Source organism: Excalfactoria chinensis, chromosome 13 (genome assembly GCF_039878825.1).
Source record: "Excalfactoria chinensis isolate bCotChi1 chromosome 13, bCotChi1.hap2, whole genome shotgun sequence".
NCBI classification, from domain to species: domain Eukaryota; kingdom Metazoa; phylum Chordata; class Aves; order Galliformes; family Phasianidae; genus Excalfactoria; species Excalfactoria chinensis.
Window position 1 is genome coordinate 6,235,416 of NC_092837.1, and position 17,518 is coordinate 6,252,933.

General features: G+C 42.8%; 1 protein-coding gene across 3 annotated transcripts in view; it reads left to right on the plus strand.

Moving 5' to 3' along the window:
- GALNT10 (polypeptide N-acetylgalactosaminyltransferase 10) overlaps positions 1-16,689 on the plus strand; it is an 81,530-nt gene extending 64,841 nt beyond the window's left edge. For all 3 annotated transcript variants that reach the window (XM_072348461.1, XM_072348462.1, XM_072348463.1), the window contains exons 8-12: positions 5,069-5,176; positions 7,246-7,467; positions 8,190-8,306; positions 10,069-10,218; positions 10,955-16,689. In XM_072348461.1, coding sequence (XP_072204562.1) covers positions 5,069-5,176; positions 7,246-7,467; positions 8,190-8,306; positions 10,069-10,218; positions 10,955-11,122 — 765 coding nt within the window. In that variant the 3' untranslated portion in view covers positions 11,123-16,689. The remainder of the gene's footprint in view (positions 1-5,068; positions 5,177-7,245; positions 7,468-8,189; positions 8,307-10,068; positions 10,219-10,954) is intronic.
- Positions 16,690-17,518: the final 829 nt, after the last annotated feature.

Sequence of the window (17,518 nt, forward strand, 5' to 3'; positions counted from 1 at the left end):
GAATTTATGAAGCCGTGACATTTCCTGGTGAGCTTAGAGCTATGGTTTTACCTTCAGAAGCAAACTGAGATTTTGTAGTTGAGTTGAGTTGTCAAATAATTTAACTCTTGAGTTTAGACATGGGCTAACTCCTTTTGCACTATTTATTACTTGATGCACATTCAGACTTGTGCCAAACGTACAGCTCGGCTTTAGCAAAGAATCCGTTCCTCTGCCTGCGAGTTGTGGGTGCAGCCCTGTGTTGTGCTGTTGGTTTTTGAGCTGCTGCATCAGTTCTGCCTTCTCAAGCCTCACCAGGAGCAGATTTCTCCTCAAATGTACTCTTTTTTTTTTGGCCACAGGCAGACTATATGGTTTTCTGCATTTATTTTAAAATCGAGGGCTCTGTTGCTGAGAGACTGCAAATAAACAAGTTTATTTAGGAGCTTCTTGCCTTTCTGTTTTGAGAGCGTATGTATTTCTGTCATCAGCTGGCTGTGCTTCCTTCAGAGAAGAAATATTCAGGCTGAAGGCGAGCCAGCACAGTAACTATGAGTCTTTTTGCACCTCAGAAAACATTTCACCAGGGAATGAATCAAATTCCATTAATAAAACACCTGTTCCTTGGATTAAATGTGTGCAAAAACTTCACTAGGAAACAAAGCAAACTGTGGGGATGAAAAAATAAATAAAAATAATAATTAAGCAAAGTTTGAATTAGAAACAAACTTTCTAATTGGGGTCCTAACCATAAATGCTGGCTTGTAGTCTCCATGCATCCAAATAGGAATTCGTGGGTTAGAAATGAAGGAGCAGCTCACGTTTGCCCACACTGAAACAGACCTGGCGTTCTGTTTTCTTCTGTTTGTTTGTTTTAAAGACAGCCTATACTGCTTAATTCTAAGGCTCTCTGCTTCACCAAAGGCAGCTTCCTTCCTGTTCCTCTGTCCTGCTGGCAGAGCGATCAGCTTCAGACTGTCAGATAGTTTTTGGTCTCAGTTCCTGCTGTGTGCTTGGGTCAAATATCAGTGTACTCTTGCACCAGCAGGAAAATGAGTGCACCCACTCTCTGACCCCCTGTGAAATGTGACTATTGAAAAGTGCTGTCTGCTGTATTACTCTGTAATGGTTAAGGAGATGAGGAGGGGCTGTGCTGGTCTGTATTGTGCAAGAGAAGATGTGCACATACACAGATCCCAGAGCCTTTCTAGCCACCTCAATCTTTTGTAGAGCAGTCAGTCCCAGCTACAGCGGCAGCTGATGCTTGCAGTACAGAGAATTAATGTTTTCCTGAGTTACTATTTGCCCTCGCTTTCATCCTCTCGCTTACCTTGACATGAAGAGAACCCCCTGGACTCATCCACGGTGCCCTTTTCTTCCCACCTTTCAGTGTGTGCTCAGACAACCAGCCAGCTTCTCTCCGTTGGTGCACCCCGTGATCTTTATTTTTGCTGTTTCTTGCAGAAGCAGCTTTCTTTTCAAGGCTTGGCTCATTCTTTTGTGTGGTTTTTGTTTTGTTTTATTCCTGTCTTGGGAAGCATAAACCTTGTACACCCAGATAATTTGTGCTCTCACATCAACTGTGGTATTGTATTGTGTGTTTTTGAGGAGAGGTTCAGCTCTCTTACGTGACATTGTTTTCTGAAATGGCAGAACGGGAATTGGATCAGCATAACGTTCCCATGCAGAGAATAGGTGGCATATTATCTCTTGCTTTCATAGCACACTAGCTAAGTCAAAGGCTCTTGAGTCATTCTATGAATATGGAGTTATAGCTCTCCAGGCTGCCAGGAAGACAGAAACAATATCACCTGTGCTGTTACTTTACTTCTTCTGTATATGATTTTATGATTAGGGTGAGACTGTGGCCTCAGAAAACTCTGTTGCAGCGTTCCCATCGACCTCAGCACAGCCAGGTTTTCAGCCAATTCCAGCAGAGCTGTCAGCTGCCGGATTCCAAACTCGGAATGTAGATTGGTAAAATCGTGCCTGAGGAGGAAGAGAAATTTCTTGTTTTCTCTTAATGAGATCTGATCAGGTCATTTTATAGAGCCCTGCCTGCCTGACCAGCTCTGATTCTTGTTCTTAACGACATTCTACTAAATGGCTGTTGGAAATTAAGTGCATCAAGTCCAGGCTCTGATGTTTACTGTCGTGTCAGCTGGAGAGGTGAGTCACTCGCTCACCCCTCTGTAAAACAGCACCCAAAAAACAAAGCTGGCTCCTTGGCCAAGGGAGAAAGCAGCAGTAAGTGACAGTCAGTGTCACTGTGAGGTGCTCCCCACAGAACAGCGCTGCTTCAGCTTTCAGCAGTGCTGTATTTTTAGCAGTGCAAGTTCTGATGTGTCATGCCTGTGAACTGTACCCTTGTTCCAAAACAACCCAATACTGCCAACTGAGTGGAAGTCTGCTCTCAGCACACAGCTATTTTGGGTTTGCTTCCCTTGCAGTTATTCCTTGACAGACCCTTGGATGCGATTTCTCTGACCTTTAGCTCCAACTTCCTAATGCTTTTGTTTGCAGCATTTTAGTGATGCACGTCTCACTCTTTCCCCCTCTCCTTTCTGCCATTTTTATAGATAAGGACCGGTAATTATCTTTATGGAGGTTGTAATGAGTTCTGTCACCACACAAAGAAGCTCGCTAATAAAATAAATCAAAGCAGCAATGAATGAATGGAGACTGTGCTTTTAAAATTAGATTTGTACCACAAGCGTGCTGTCACTTGCAGCACGAGACAATAGTAAAGCACTGAGCTGGCAAAGTACTTTGGAAGGGTTGCTGATGTCTGCTGGCAGGAATTGGGAAGTTTGCCATTGGCTCCGTACTGCATTGGTACAGCATCACTGGGGAGCAGATAGTTTAAATCATGATTAGAAAAACAACTGTAGAACTGATCTTAGACTTTACCTATTCAGTAGCTTTACTTAACGTATCATTGCATGTGTTTACGTAGCGTCTTATGGAGAGTCAGTGAGGAGCTCCTGGCCCAATGTCTCACTATTCTGCCCAGCTTCCCATATTCCTTTATAGATGAGTGCTGTCTGCGTTGCACCACAAGACCTGCAGTGCAAGGATAGAGCTCTTCCCTCTAGCTGCATGTTGAGTGCAGAAGTCACTTTCTGCTGCTACTTAAAGCAGTTGTGTTTGCAGGGGAGATGTGTATTCACAATGGCCCAACTAAAAGCCTTTTCTTAAGGAATCGTTTTGGCTGGCAGCAAGGACAACAAGCTGATGTTTTCATTCGGACATGCATTATGCTAAAATGCAGCTACTTTTGAACCAATAGGACTTTCTTGATGCTGAGTGCGGTGTACAGTGTAAAAATACAGGTTGTTGAGGAATGTTTCTGCTTATGCAGCTAAGTTCTAGGCTTCTTCAGCTGATCCTGCAGACTTAGTTCTCAGCTTCTGGATGCATATGCTGCAGCTCTTACAGCTTAGTACAAACCGTTTTTGTCGTAGAAGCACAGAACATCTCCGAATTCTTGTTTTCTCATTCTGTTAATTTCCTAGCAGAAGAAACCATGTCGTGGCCCTTTGTGATGAAAAGCCCAGCAGCTGTGGATCAGGAAGCATTTCTGATTCCGCTGTAAACTTCAGAGAACCTGAAAGAAGTTTCTTTTTCATCTTCATCTCTTCTTTACCAGACTCTCAAGACACAGCAGGGACAAAAGGAATGAAATTCTGTAGAAGGAGTGTTTGTCAACTTCTTGTCTCTCTTTCACTGTAATGGCATGTAATTAAGTACCTTGAACTTTAGAAGTTGCCTGTGAAAAATATTCCACTAACAGAGAGCAACCAACCCCCATTAAGTTATACGCAGTCAGCAAATGACTGTAATTATTAGGGCCAGTAGACAGAGCTGAAACACCAGAGGACTTTAGTGTCAGAGTTAATAATTATGCAGCAGCCTTGGCCAAATATTTCTCTTCCAAGCTAAGTATTTAATATTGTCACCATAGAATATTAATGGGATTGCCTGCTATATGTGAAGCTGTTGACTAAGCTCATTGTACAGTGAACTGCGGTGGCTCAAATTAGCCACAGTGAATGGAGAGATCAAGAGCTCTGCATCAGTTTGCAGCACCAGCAGGCCGCCTTTAATACTGCTGCCTTGGGGGTATTAATGTAAGATCTAGGGACACGGCGAAGGGCATGGCAATGTCATGCTTCAGGAATTCAGAAGATCATTTGTCTTGCAGAGTGAAGGATACCTTCGCTATTGATAAGGTATCTCTGGGAAGCACGTAGGGATATACTTCTTGAACCTAACAAAGTAAATGAGCTGTTGCAGAAAACATCCTTTGGTTTCGGTTGCTTGGGCAAAATGAATCCATCCATGCTATTAATGAGGAATAACAGAAAGTTGTTGCAGACTGTTGGCACGTAGTGAGGTCTTCCCAGATGAGGAAGGAAACTTTGGGGCATAGTGTAGCCACAAGTCAAGCTTCAATGTAGTCATCTTTAACTAGCAGTGTATTTCATCAGCGTTCTAAGAACTTTTTAAGGGTAATTATGTTTTCACCAGGAAGAGATTTCTGCTTAGTTGTAAGGCTGCAAAACCAGTGATTGTCAGCAGTAAAACCATGTAGTGATATCCCAGACTCTGCAGATAACCACAGGGTAAGGTAACAGTCTTTTTCTGCCCTTTGGCACATAAACAGGATTGTTTATTCCCTGGAGCATTTTGTATATGACAGGACTGGTACTATAGAGATGCTTCTTTTCTGTGCAGCCTACCCCTCAGATGTGGCAGTCCAGTTTAACTGTTATGGCTACTGTTGCTGTTATAGCAATTTAAAGTGTACTGTGTGCTTGGACTTTTCTTTCTGCTCTTCTCTCTAAGGAATGCAAAATTAAACTGTTTATCAGCCATTGGGCTTGATAGTACTTGCACTAAATCAATGCTTGCATGGCTCTAAGCAGGTAGTTAAGGGATTTGAGACTAAAACAAAGAGGGAGGGTGTTTCAAAGGATGTACTGTAAGGTAAAAATAATAATGAAGTTCTGCATTAAACATCTTCATAACTTGGTCTTGTTTCTTCCTCCATATAACCAAGAGTGAATCTGTATCTGCTGTTTCACAGGTGTGGATGTGTGGGGGTCGTATGGAGGACATCCCCTGCTCCAGAGTTGGTCATATCTACAGAAAATACGTTCCTTACAAGGTTCCAACAGGAGTCAGCCTGGCGAGAGTAAGTGGCAATGATGTCCCCCTCATCCTGCACATGCTCAGACAGCCGCTTGTGGGAAGGTTATGAAAAGCGAAGTTCTGTTTTCTTTATCTCTTAAGCTACAAAGGGTGTCTGACCACAGTGTGACCATGCCACATTTGTAGAGGCAAATTTAGGCTTGTAATACTCCATCTGTACTCATACAGGGGTCAAACGGCGTGGCTTTTGCAGAAGCAGATGTCTCAAAAAAAGGATGAGAGTAGGGGAGCTGCAGACTCTTGTGCAGACAGCTGCCATGCTTAAAATGCCATCCATTACTAGATGGTGAGAGGGAGCTTTGCAGTCAGGCGCAGGGTATGGAATCACCAATTTAAAAAACAAGATAACATTTTTATTTGTATAATACTTCAGTCATTTCAGTTGTGTTCTCAAAGAGCAGCACGCTCCAGAGTGCTGATTGTGTTTGGGTGATTGAAAGACCTCTGCGTTTCAAGCATCACAAACCACTAAATGAGCAAGCTGTAATTCTCCACAATGCAAAGTTCTGTGGCATCTTATTTCTTAATCTAGTGTAGCCCAAAGAGAAAAGAGCCTTTGCTTGTTGTGCACTGGCCATGTCCAATTAATTTCTCAAATTGAGAAGGAATTGCATTGCCCTCTGGTGGGAGAAAAAAATCATAGGAGCAGGAAGGCTGCAAAGCTACAAACTACAAAAAGTGCCCTGCTGCTCTGCAGTCCTAGGGCTTGCAAAGTGCTGCAGTGTTTTTTCAGTTTAATAGCATCATCCTAGTTAGAGATTTGGATTTATTGCTCAGCCCAGAAATGACCTACCAGAGGAAAAGAGCACTCTCCTATCTGTGCCATCCCTTCAGGAAGGAGCTGTATTCCTTTTGGTTCAGTGTTTGACTCTTGTATACCCTCACAGTGCTGGAAGGCAGTGGTGGGCAGATGCAGGGAAAAGGCTATGTCTTGTAACTTACTAAAGTCATCTTGAGATGAACGCCCATTTTTGTCTTGTGTAGGCTGCACCTGGGGCAGGGGAGCACTGCTCATTCTTAACATCCTAGGTTTTTTTGGCAGCATCTGAGCACTGCAGGGCTGACTGCCCTCAAGTAAGTTGGGTGGTGCTGTGGGGTCACAGCAGTCATGGCTACATGCAACACATTGCTGTGTGGCACCAGGAGTGTACCTCATATTGCCAGAGAGCAGTCCAAGGTCTAACAGTTAAGTGCCCTGTGGCAAACAGTAGGGCAGGCATCTTGAGAGGGTCATGTACATTACACAGTGAGTTCAGACACTGTTTTAGCATTGAAGCAATAGATGATTTTGGCATTTGTCTTTCTCCCAAAATAAGAGATGCAAGACTCACTGCAGAGCCGGTGCAAAGCTTGAGGTGTCATTGATTCGAACAGCGTGAGCCTGTGTTGTGTCTTTTTGGTTTCTGTTGGTTTTATTTTTGTGGGGTTGTTGTGCAGAGCAGTGTGAAACATACCACTGCCAGGAAATAAACCCTTTGCTTCTGTTCTTAAGGGTCACCTGAAAGGTGCGTATCCCTCCTGTATCTCGGAGTTTCTCTTAAACAGTTTTTTAAGCCACGAAACCAGAAAATAGTGGTAAGAAAGAATATTGAGAGCTGAAGCCTTCTATCAGGGAGCAGCAGAAATCTGGTTCTTAGGTGAATATAAAATGTAATGGGGAAGATTTAAGAAAGAACAATTTGTCAGGGACCTTTGAATGGCCAGTGGAATTTACCAGCATCGTTTTCTGACTTGCTTCTTTTTTGGAACAAAATAAGAAAACAACTTTTGATTAATGTTGTTTTCCTAAGCCACAAGGAACCAGATATAATGGCTAAGTGCCAGGATTCTTTTTTGACCTCAGCTGAAAATATCTTTCTAAAAATCCCTTGGAACTGGAGAATAATAAAAATAATCTTTGTCCTAAAGCCGGAGAGAGAGAGTGGATGTGAATGAAAATCCTTTCTGAGCTAAACCAGGAGAGCTGTGCTGAATGCTAATGTCGGTAGTTTGTGCAGAGAGTTCTCGTATGTTTCTCCCCTTCATTTTCACACATGGCAATTACCCACACAGAATCTGAAGCGGGTGGCTGAGGTGTGGATGGACGAGTACGCAGAGTACATCTACCAGCGCAGACCGGAGTACAGGCATCTTTCTGCAGGGGACGTCACAGCTCAGAAGGAACTCCGCAACAGCCTCAACTGCAAGAGCTTCAAGTGGTTCATGAGTGAGGTTGCCTGGGACTTGCCCAAGTTTTACCCACCAGTGGAACCTCCTGCAGCTGCCTGGGGAGAGGCAAGTTTGTGCTCTGAAACCTGCAGTGGGCAAACACGCTCAATTTAGGACATAAAAGTTGCCTTAGCCCTGTGCTCCAATACTGGTTTGTTGGAAGTGACAAGCAAGTATTTAAAGATCCTGCTTGATATGTTTCAAAGACCAGAATTCCCATACTGATATGTAGGTTTGGTTAATGAAAACAGTTAAGCAGCAGCTTCTATTAGTGCGCAAATACGAACAAAATGGAAAAGGGACTTGGCTTGGTCTGCATGCTGCGTATCTAGTCAAAGGCAGAACATGTCAGTGGGGTGGGCTAGAAAGAGGGGGCAGCTGAGCAATAATAGGAACCTTATATTTCCAAAGGGCTGTACAACTGTTCTGAGCTACTCAGCACCTTCATTTCCACATCTGCAAACCAGGAAGGACATCTTTGTTTTCAAAGAGTCACTCCAGTGGTGAGGTACTGAATTGTTACTTATAACAACAGCAGGCTCTGCAGTTGTGTAGCTGATGGGTTTTGCTGTGTCCTGCAGGTTGTTTTACAGCTGGCTCCTGATGGGTCCCATCTGGAGTCCGTACTTTCTTCTAGCCGTTACCTGCCAGCTCAGATATGTAGCTAAGTGAGAAATCTTAAAACTGTATTCATACAAAAGCTGCTGTTATTTGAAGCAGTTTAAGGCTTCTTTCCTGTTGGCTGTCACTTGATAAGAGGAGATTTGAGCACTAATTTAATATTTCAGATACGCAATGTAGGAACTGGGCTGTGTGTGGACACTAAACATGGATCTCTGGGATCCCCGCTGAGACTGGAAAGCTGCGTGAAGGACAGAGGAGAGGCAGCATGGAACAACGTGCAGGTAACAATCCCTCTGATCACTCGCCTGCTCCTAAATAAATCTGGGGAGGAGGAGTTGCAGAAAGAGGTAAATGCGGAGCAAGGCTGTTGTAGAACTGTCAGGTGAAGGGAGAGTGCTGTGCACCCCAAGGCTCACGTGCACATTGCATTTGATGGGCTTGGCTGCAGGATGTGACGTGCTTGCGGCAGGATCTGCAGTCTGGCAGCCTTCATGCAGAGCTTTTACCTCTGCTTTGAAGTTCTCAGGGTGAAACAAAAGAAAGCACAAGAAAAACAATATGCCAAAATAATAAAAGAAACCCGTAACAAGGCAGCTGTAATATGTAACAAAGTGAATATTAACTTCAAAGGTTGTGCTGAAAGAAGTGATAGAGGAGCATCATGCATATTAATGAGCCTGCAGAAGCATTCAATAACCACTTACTATCATCCTTCTGACAGGAGGCAAATGCATTATAAACACCCAACCACTGCTGGAGAGAGATGAAACCGTCCAGGCTATAGATTCACCCTCTCAACGTATAAAGCACCAGAAACGACAGCTTTATTGTAAGAGAAGGGAGGGAAATATTAGTTTGTCTAAACTGTAGCAACTGGGCTGAGAAAAGATCAAGAAAACAATGCCTTTATTACTGAGCCATGTGTAACTCTTCAGGGCAGTGGCTTCAGTGGGAGATAAAGTGTTGCTGCCTATCAATTTTGATGCATGAAAACTGGAAACCAATTTACTCAGACACAGTCCAAAACTAAGCCTCTGTTGTGTCAGGAGGATCTTCAACAATTAGTGCTGGCTTATGTTTAGGAGGAGAATGTGTTTTGGACTTTTGTGTAGCCTTGAACCTCAATGATTATGGTAATTTCTCTCACAAGAGAGGTCTAAAGGGACGTGGGAACAAAGCTGCTTTGTGCAGAAGTTTTTGGCCACACTGCATCAAATATTAGCACTCCACTCATTACTGGTTTATCTTAGCGTTCCATGAGATCTCTCTGAGGAAAAGACTGTTCCCCTACATGGCTCTAAAAGGAGCCCCAAAACAGCCCCTTCCCAATGGGGGCCATGAGGGATTGCGTGCTGGCCCATATCCACGCAGCACCGCATAGAAGGGATATGCTGGCATCCAGCAGGTTTTGTTAAAGCTATGATTTGGCCAGGCATTGCTAGGTTATGCCTAGTTACTGGAGATAAAACCCTCTTTCTTTCCTGTAGTCTATCCCTTCTTTTACTTCATCCCAACAGAGAGGTCTAGGAAGGCTGACAGATCTTTACAAGGTCAATAGGGAGCACCAGGAAGCATTGCCCTGGTGTTTACCCTTCTGACAATAAAGTGGAGTGGGGTGGGGAGCTGTAAGCCTCCTGTTTTCTTGTGTCATAAGACATGGGACAAACTATTCTCAAGGTGACTGCAGATTGTGCATTGGATATTGCCAGTGTTAACTCAGAGCTCCTGTAGCTCTTCCCTGTTTTTGCTAGCTGTGTAGTGCTGTAATTGGTCAGCTGCTCACTTAATCCTTGATGTATGTCTGCAATGCAGAGACATTCAAGTCTGCCATTAGTACCCAAGCTAACTAGCATGGCAGTTTGCAGCAGCACAGACTCATTTAGCATGCTGTGTGGCAGTCCAGAGGTAGAAGCAGTTTTTCTCTAGGATAGTTTTGTCCTTTCTTGAAGCAATCCCCACCCTGTGGGTGCAGAAGGGAATGTCATTCCTCTAGTGAAAGGACTGGGTCCAGTACCATCCTGAGGGTCCTTTTTGTCCTAGCAGGTATTCACATTTAGCTGGAGAGAAGACATCCGTCCTGGGGATCCCCAGCACACCAAGAAGTTTTGTTTTGATGCCATTTCCCACAGCAGCCCTGTGACCCTTTATGACTGTCATGGAATGAAGGGAAACCAGCTCTGGAGATACCGAAAAGTGAGTGTGTGTGTGTGTGTGTGTGTGTGTGTGTGCATGTATGTATAAGGTCTCAAGTTGCCTGTGGTCACCTAAGTCTCTTTAAAATGTCACCACCCGTGTCTTGGTTGTCTCTTCATCTATTGTGGTTGTGCCACTAATTACCCTTCATTAGAAAGAGGTTGCTTCCCTTCTTCACTGGTTAGAAATGGTAAGTTCTTCTCCAGGGCTTGCTAAGCAGAAGGATGTTGTTCTTGCAGTCCTGTCTGCTGCTGGAAGTGAGATAATGTAACGCCCTTGCAAAGCCTGTTTGCAGAGGGGTGTGCTGTGCTTATTGGTTTGTCATAAACACTAGAAGGTTATGCCAAAAGTAGATAAGGATTTATTCAACTTCCTACTAAGCAGTGCTTTTGTTTCAAATAGGTAAGTTCTCAATTAAATGACGTGTCTCAGTCCTTGCAGTCCGTATGCACAGCGCTGCGGAGTGACTGAAACAGGATATGAGCCTGGAGGCTGCAGGACCTGCCTTCAGAAATAGGTTCTGAGCTTCCCAGTGCAATTGTTAGGATTGGGCTCAGTACCATTGCATGGGGTGGAAATGGAGGTACTACTTGCTAAACATTAACGCTCAGAACATTTTATTTGGTTACATTCAAGTGATGAAGTGTCTCTCCTTGGTTTTTAAGTCTCGTTTCTGTTGGTTTTAAATTAGCTGTGCTTCTCTGCTTAGCAACCTCACAAAATGTATCTCCTCCAGGACAAGACCCTTTACCATCCGGTAAGCAGCAGCTGTATGGACTGCAGTGAGAGTGACCGAAAGATCTTTATGAACAGCTGCAATCCTTCATCTCCAACGCAGCAGTGGATATTTGAACACACAAACTCAACCGTCTTGGAAAAATTTAACAGGAATCTTGATCTTTAAAAGACTGAGAATATATATATATATTATATATATATTTTACAATTATAGTTTTTACTGGGGAGGGTTGCAAAAATTTTTTTAAGAATACTTTTTTTTTTTTTTTTTTTTTTAAACAGTTAATGAAGGTAAAAGGGAGAATCTCAGGAGAAGGTAAACTAGCAGGCCAGTCTTTATTGTGAAGATGCTGCATCCTTCTCTTCTGGTAATGGCGGAGTTCTAAAGGCTTTGCCAGAGCCGCTTCTGTGCTGAGATGAGAACAAAAACTCTGTTTTCAGAGGAGTCTGAATGTGATTCGAACTACTTTTCTTTTTTACCTGCTCTATTTCCCTTGTGGGTCTGGTGTTAAATGATTTTATTCTCTAGGACCCTCAAATACAGTACTTTATGTAGCTGCTGTGCCACCTGCTGAAGCATTCCCAAATATGTGCTTTATCTTCCAAATTCCATCTGAGTAAAATCTTGAACGCAAAATTTAATTCTCTGATGTCACAGACATAAAAAAGAAATAGGCCATCAAAATGTAAAATGAAATGAATATTTTTTTTTTTTCTTTCCTGAAACCAAAATGTATTTCAAACAGATTGACTGTTATTACTTTCCAAATGATAGCTCTGATAAAGGAAAGAGCTCTGGAGGAAGTGCAGCCGAGTGTTGGGGTTATTGCTGTAGTTATTGGCGATGAGGAATCTGGGTTTCTGGTCCATTTGTTTTGCAGTCAATTTGTCACTCGCTGTTGAATCCTCAAGGTGAAAGATCAGCAGAGTTTCTATCTGAGCACAGTTCTTACAAGTTAAGATTTTTGGATACCAAACTCACTTTATGTTCAGCATCATTTTATCATGGACACCTGTAGGGTTTCTTAGAGCTAAACATGAAGGCAGCTTTTGTTTTTCCTTTAGAGATTAACTCACTGTTGGTGTGAGCAGATTAATTCAGAATAATTAAGTCAGGGCTGGGATTAGCCATTGGTTTTTATCCATTTGTAGTTTATTCTAATCATGAGTCCTGTGGTCAGTGGTGTTCTGGGCTTGTGGGAATGCACTCTCCCTTTCTTTCCCAACATCGACAGAACTGTACAGTATCCAGTGACTGGAAACCTGCTGCTTAAGTAGAAATGTGGGATCGATGGACCGGTTGAGCTGATACCCTGTTCCTTGTGTAGTCAGTTAGCAGTGCAAGGTAATATACCCTTCTAGCCTGGCGACAGGATCTACCAGACATAGAAACAAAACTGTCTCATCTCTGGAGCTGGAAAAAAAAAGTGCTGACACTGAAAAATGAATAGAGAACCATTAGCATGAAGTCTGAGTTGAGTGTTCATAAAAAAACAAGAACAAACCATGCTGGTTGAAAATTGTTGCAAAACCAATAAATCAGCTATCTTATTCTGAAGGCGGCAGTCACATTTCCTGGTAAAAATAAATAAAATAAATGTGAATGAAAATGCTGCCTAAATGAATAAAATCAGCCCTTTTTCAATTATCGTCCATTTCCACAGTTTGTCCGGCTGTGTGTTTAGTGATGTTGGAGGAGGAAGCAGCTGGTTGCTGTGAGAAAGTCTGCTAGTATTCAGGATAGGTGCAGTGCAGCACTCTGGGACTCTTGAGAAACACAGTTAATGGACATGACCTCCTTGTTGGGCAAGCAAAGCTCTGCTCTGGCATATCTTCCTCTTCTGTTAGGTGAGGGAGTTGGCTCTCACCTTTGCAGAGCTCCAGAAGAAGCCTTTCCTCCTGTTGCCCACTGTGCCATCATTACCTGTGTTTTAGATATATTTGAGACTGTATAGAACTGTGTCCGTAAACTGGGAGCAGACTAGGGCAGAACTAGCTGCCTCCCTAGCTCTGTCTGTTATGCTAACCATGAGGTTCAAAATCATTTCCAACTCTTGTATCCTCACAACTGAGGCCATATCTAACCTGCTCTACTGATTCAGCCGGTACAGTCTCAGAGCAGGGAAAAAATGGGCAGTGCATTGCATCTGGGTCTGGGGTTGCTACATGTATTAGTGTTTAACACTTCAGGAGTGAAGAAAGGAAAGAAGATCTAGACTTCCTTGAGACAGTTCTGTAGCACTATTGCTATGGAAGTGAGATCAGTGTCAGTCAGAGTTGACACCATGTGTTCTCAGTAACTGCAATATCTCTGTCATTAGAATCTCTTTTCACTTCTGTGGGAGAGAGCACCGCTTTCCAGTGCTTTGTGTCTGTCTTGCTTTCCTTAAGTTATTAATGCTCTCATTAGTCTAGTAGTGCTGACTGTGGATCACTAGACGGCCTGAATAATTGTCTTTATGAATGTTTTAATACCTGTGGAACAAGAAGCTGTTTGTCCATGATCGGTGCAATTTTCATTTTTCTATTGATTGCGACACAATCAGCAAGTGATGTACATGGACTGTAGGGCGTTCTGCTTGCAGCTTTGTGTGTTTTTGTTTTCTAACAAGAGGATTTGTTTCTGTTTCTAAAATGCATGGCTTGCTTCGTACTTGGACTCACTTGTGAAGAGAGCTTTGGAGTCCTAGCTGCTTGCCTTACTGGACTCTTGCTTCAGAAAGAACTACAGTAATGAGCAGGTCTTTTACCACAGAGTGATCTTAATCGAGCGAGGAAGGACAGATAGTAGCAGTATGCATCAGTAGACGTGGGGATGTTGAGGCATTTTGTGTTCAACAACCAACTACAATACGTGGAAACCGGAGCTTTAGGGTGACTGGTCCCACTGGGTGCTTCTCAATATTGTTGATCTCGTTTGTTTTCTAAAGATTTGGGGTTCTGAACTTGTAAGTGCCCCCCAAATTCTGTACATTTCCCACTGGCTCTTTGGGCTTTGAGCTATTAATTTATTCACGGCAGTTATAAGTTTCAATACCCTAGAGGCTTTGCTGACTAATGTGAAGACTTAATACAGCCAACCATCCACTGATTGAGAAATAGAAGCTGTATTTCACCATCTGCATCTTTAATTGGGCCTTGGCTGGGCAAACTGGTTGAGAATTCCGATTACTTCTGGTTATTTGTAAGCAAAATTGCTGAAGCATGAATACATAAGTAGATCTTCATATCCGTGTGCAAGCCAAGACTGGAGATTAAACACCAGTGATTATCCAATGCAAAATGTTTTTCCTTTTTTCTCCTTAAAAGATATTCAATCAAATCCTCACTCCATGGCTGCATGAATTCTGCTGCTTTAAGATATCACAATCCCAGACAAGAGTGAGATCCTTGGATGTGTGTTATGATTCGTTATTATACTTTGATTTGCTCCTGAAGCTCTTGTTGTTTTATACAGGTGCTAATCTCCAAGGCCTACAGAGTAATGTTTGAGGACCTTATGTATGCAAGGTGTCCTTTTTCATGCCTCAGCGTATAACTTTGTTTTTCACATGATAGTAGAAGAAAGAGTGAGCCTTACTGAAAGGGGAATACAGCATCCTTATAATAAAGATGTGCCTTTTTAAATGTAAATGTACAGCAAATGCTTAAACTTGAACCATTTCCTAGTGCCTTGCTGGACAAGAGAGAAGGGGGGAAGGGGCTGGAGGGATAAGGATGGATGAGAAAGCTTGACTCATGCAGAATTTGTGTGTATGCATTTTTTTTTTTTAGTGTGTAAGTGCAAAATTTGTGTGGATGGCAGTAATTTAGAAGCTCCTGGGTTTCCTCTGTTAAATTGATGCAATTAATGACTTGGGGCTGGGTAGGGTGAACGTTGTCGCTAATGAATGAAGCTAAACCAGAGGTTTTCTTGGTTGGCTGTTGGCTGTTCATGGTGAAGACTGATGAGTTTCACTGGCATGTGAGGTCCTGAATTTCATGTTCTAAGTATCCAAATGGGAAATCACAAATAGTCCCGAGGGCTTATCAGATCTGTAGCAGAAGCGTCTTACAGAAAGTTGATACTTTCAATTGCTGAGGAACTTTGAAAGATTATGTTCAAACCTAATACAGAAGTAGCAAGAAAGCATTTTCTCCCCTAAACTTTCGTCCTGGTTTGTTTTTCTGTAACCTCTGTCCACAGGACTTTGCTTTCCTGTACTGCAAAGATCCAGGCAACAAACTTTCCTCCTCCCTGCTGCACTGAGACATCAGTGTACTGAAGTCAAACAAGCGCCACCAGCAGCCAGTACTGCACGAACATATGGTTCTTATAGTAGGATCATTGTAGTAGCTCTACTGGCTTGCATCACTGAGGGGAGATGAGGGAGATCTCTTGTATTGGGCAATTGCATAACTGCTGGGTGTGAAAAGGGAGAAGCCTTTATTTAAAATTCTTTCAAGATATGAACAGACACTTGAATATTTTGACTGGAGAGAACAGACAGCCTCTAGCAGTCAGCCTGTAATGTTTTCTTTCAGTCAAAAGAGTGCTGTTAAAATTGTGTGAAACAGTCTGGCTTTGCTAGCAGGGGATCCAAGTGTGCTATCTGTTCCCAGCTGCTGTGGTTCAAGTTCGTACTCACCTACTGTGTTTCCAAGCACTTGTGACAAAGGAGCCTGATAGTGCCTAAGTGGTCCTTACCTGAGGAGCAGCAAGGTAGATTTGTTTTAGCAGTTACTAAGCATGACCAGCTTCTTAAATAGTTAGCAAACTGTTGTCAAAATGATGAATAACTTTAGGTTACTGTCAGGATCTGTGGAGACTGGTTAGAAAGGCCCTTCACAGGATGCACACAGTGAAAGTGGAGCCGGGCTGGGAGTCAGGAGCACCATGAGGTCCTGCTCCATTTCTCAGTGGATCAAGCAATAGGTTTGATTCAGTTTGATTCAAGCAATAGACTTGACTCACCTAAGCAAGGTGAATCTGTGTGCTGGAATTTCCTAACCAGTGTAAGATGTAGCTTTAAGTGCTTTGTTTTTCTACCCTAGTAGATGTTCAGTTAGCTCCTGTGTAGCATCACACTTTAACTTGGAGATCTGCGTATGAAGCTGGGCAATGATATATTACAGAAATCCTCATTAAAACCCTATGGCTATTTTCTTTTTAAGCTCTGCTTCTGCTACTTGATTATGCTCCCTGCATTTGAGCTTTCTTGATACCTCTGTATTACCCAAAGGACTTCAGTGATTCCAGCAGTCTTATTTAAAGACACTGGATCTGTGAGCTCTTGAAGCAACGGAAAGAAAGTTTTAATCCTAATTAGAGAGCAGGAAAATGAGACCGTCAACCACAAGAGAAGTTCAAGCTTTAAAAAGACCTGATCAAGCTAAAAGATGCAAGTATTTACCCTTGTGATAAAAGCAACAAAGAGCTTTAGTCTGTAGGGCGGTGAAGAGAATTGGCTTTAAAAAGACATTCTTCAGAATGGTGGTGATAAGATCTAAGTTTGTCTATACCTTGTACTGCATGCATTTTTATCTGTAAAACTGGATGGTGCCTCTTGAATCAGTGTATATTTATTTTGTGCATATTAGGACCAACAGCCTAATATCTGGGGGTGGTAAAGGACTTGTAGCACTTTAATGTAGTAGCTTTCATAAACTGGGAATCATTGATAGAATGCCTAGTGTTTTTAAAGTTGAATGGACTTCCTTTTATAATATATTTAAAATAAATTTTTAATGTGTTTTCTGAATCTGTGTATGCAGAAATGACTGTCCCTGACTGTTTTGCTCTGCTGATAGATTTTCCTTCTCTCTGCTTCTTAGAAGTGGCTTCGTTACCTGGTCTGGTGTTTCTATACCATAGGATTCCTGCCACACGACACAGCCCCACTGAAATAAAAATGGGGGGGAGGGGAGGGAAGAAGGGGGCAGTACATGCCCATAGCTGTGGGAGTTTAAGCACAGTGCCACCTTCAACTCAGTGTACGCCATCACAGAAATGGTGATGAGAGCGAGAATCTGGGGCACCACCAGGGCTGTGTTTCCATGGGCCTCCAACACAGAGAAAATGGGAACAATCTGATTTCTGGCTGGAGGTGAAAAAAAGGCCATTTCGGGACATCTTTTGCAGCACATACTCTTTGGAGAATAGCGTTTCTGCCTCAAGAACCGTGAATGATGCCATTAAAACAGCAACTTCCAGATGACAGCTACGCTGCAGACCTGTCTTTAGAAGGCAGAGCTGTTCCAGGTAAGATTTAAGGGCCTGTGCATGTTCCCTTAATTTCATTAGAGGCTGACTCGGATGAGCAGGCTATCGCTGCTTCAAAGGCACTAAAGCTGCCTCGGTGCTGATGGGTGTATGAAACATTGTTTCTCACTTCATTGCAGCTCCCACAAAGAATTATTAGATCAGGTTAGCGATAGATACCTAATAAAGAACGGCTCTGCGAAGCAGTTTATTTTACAGCGTGCAAGTTCTGGTCTAGCAGACTGTGAAATCTTCGGGTTCCCATGAGGATAAATATGCTGCAATAGACTGCAGTGATATCAAGACCTTTTTTCCTGAAAG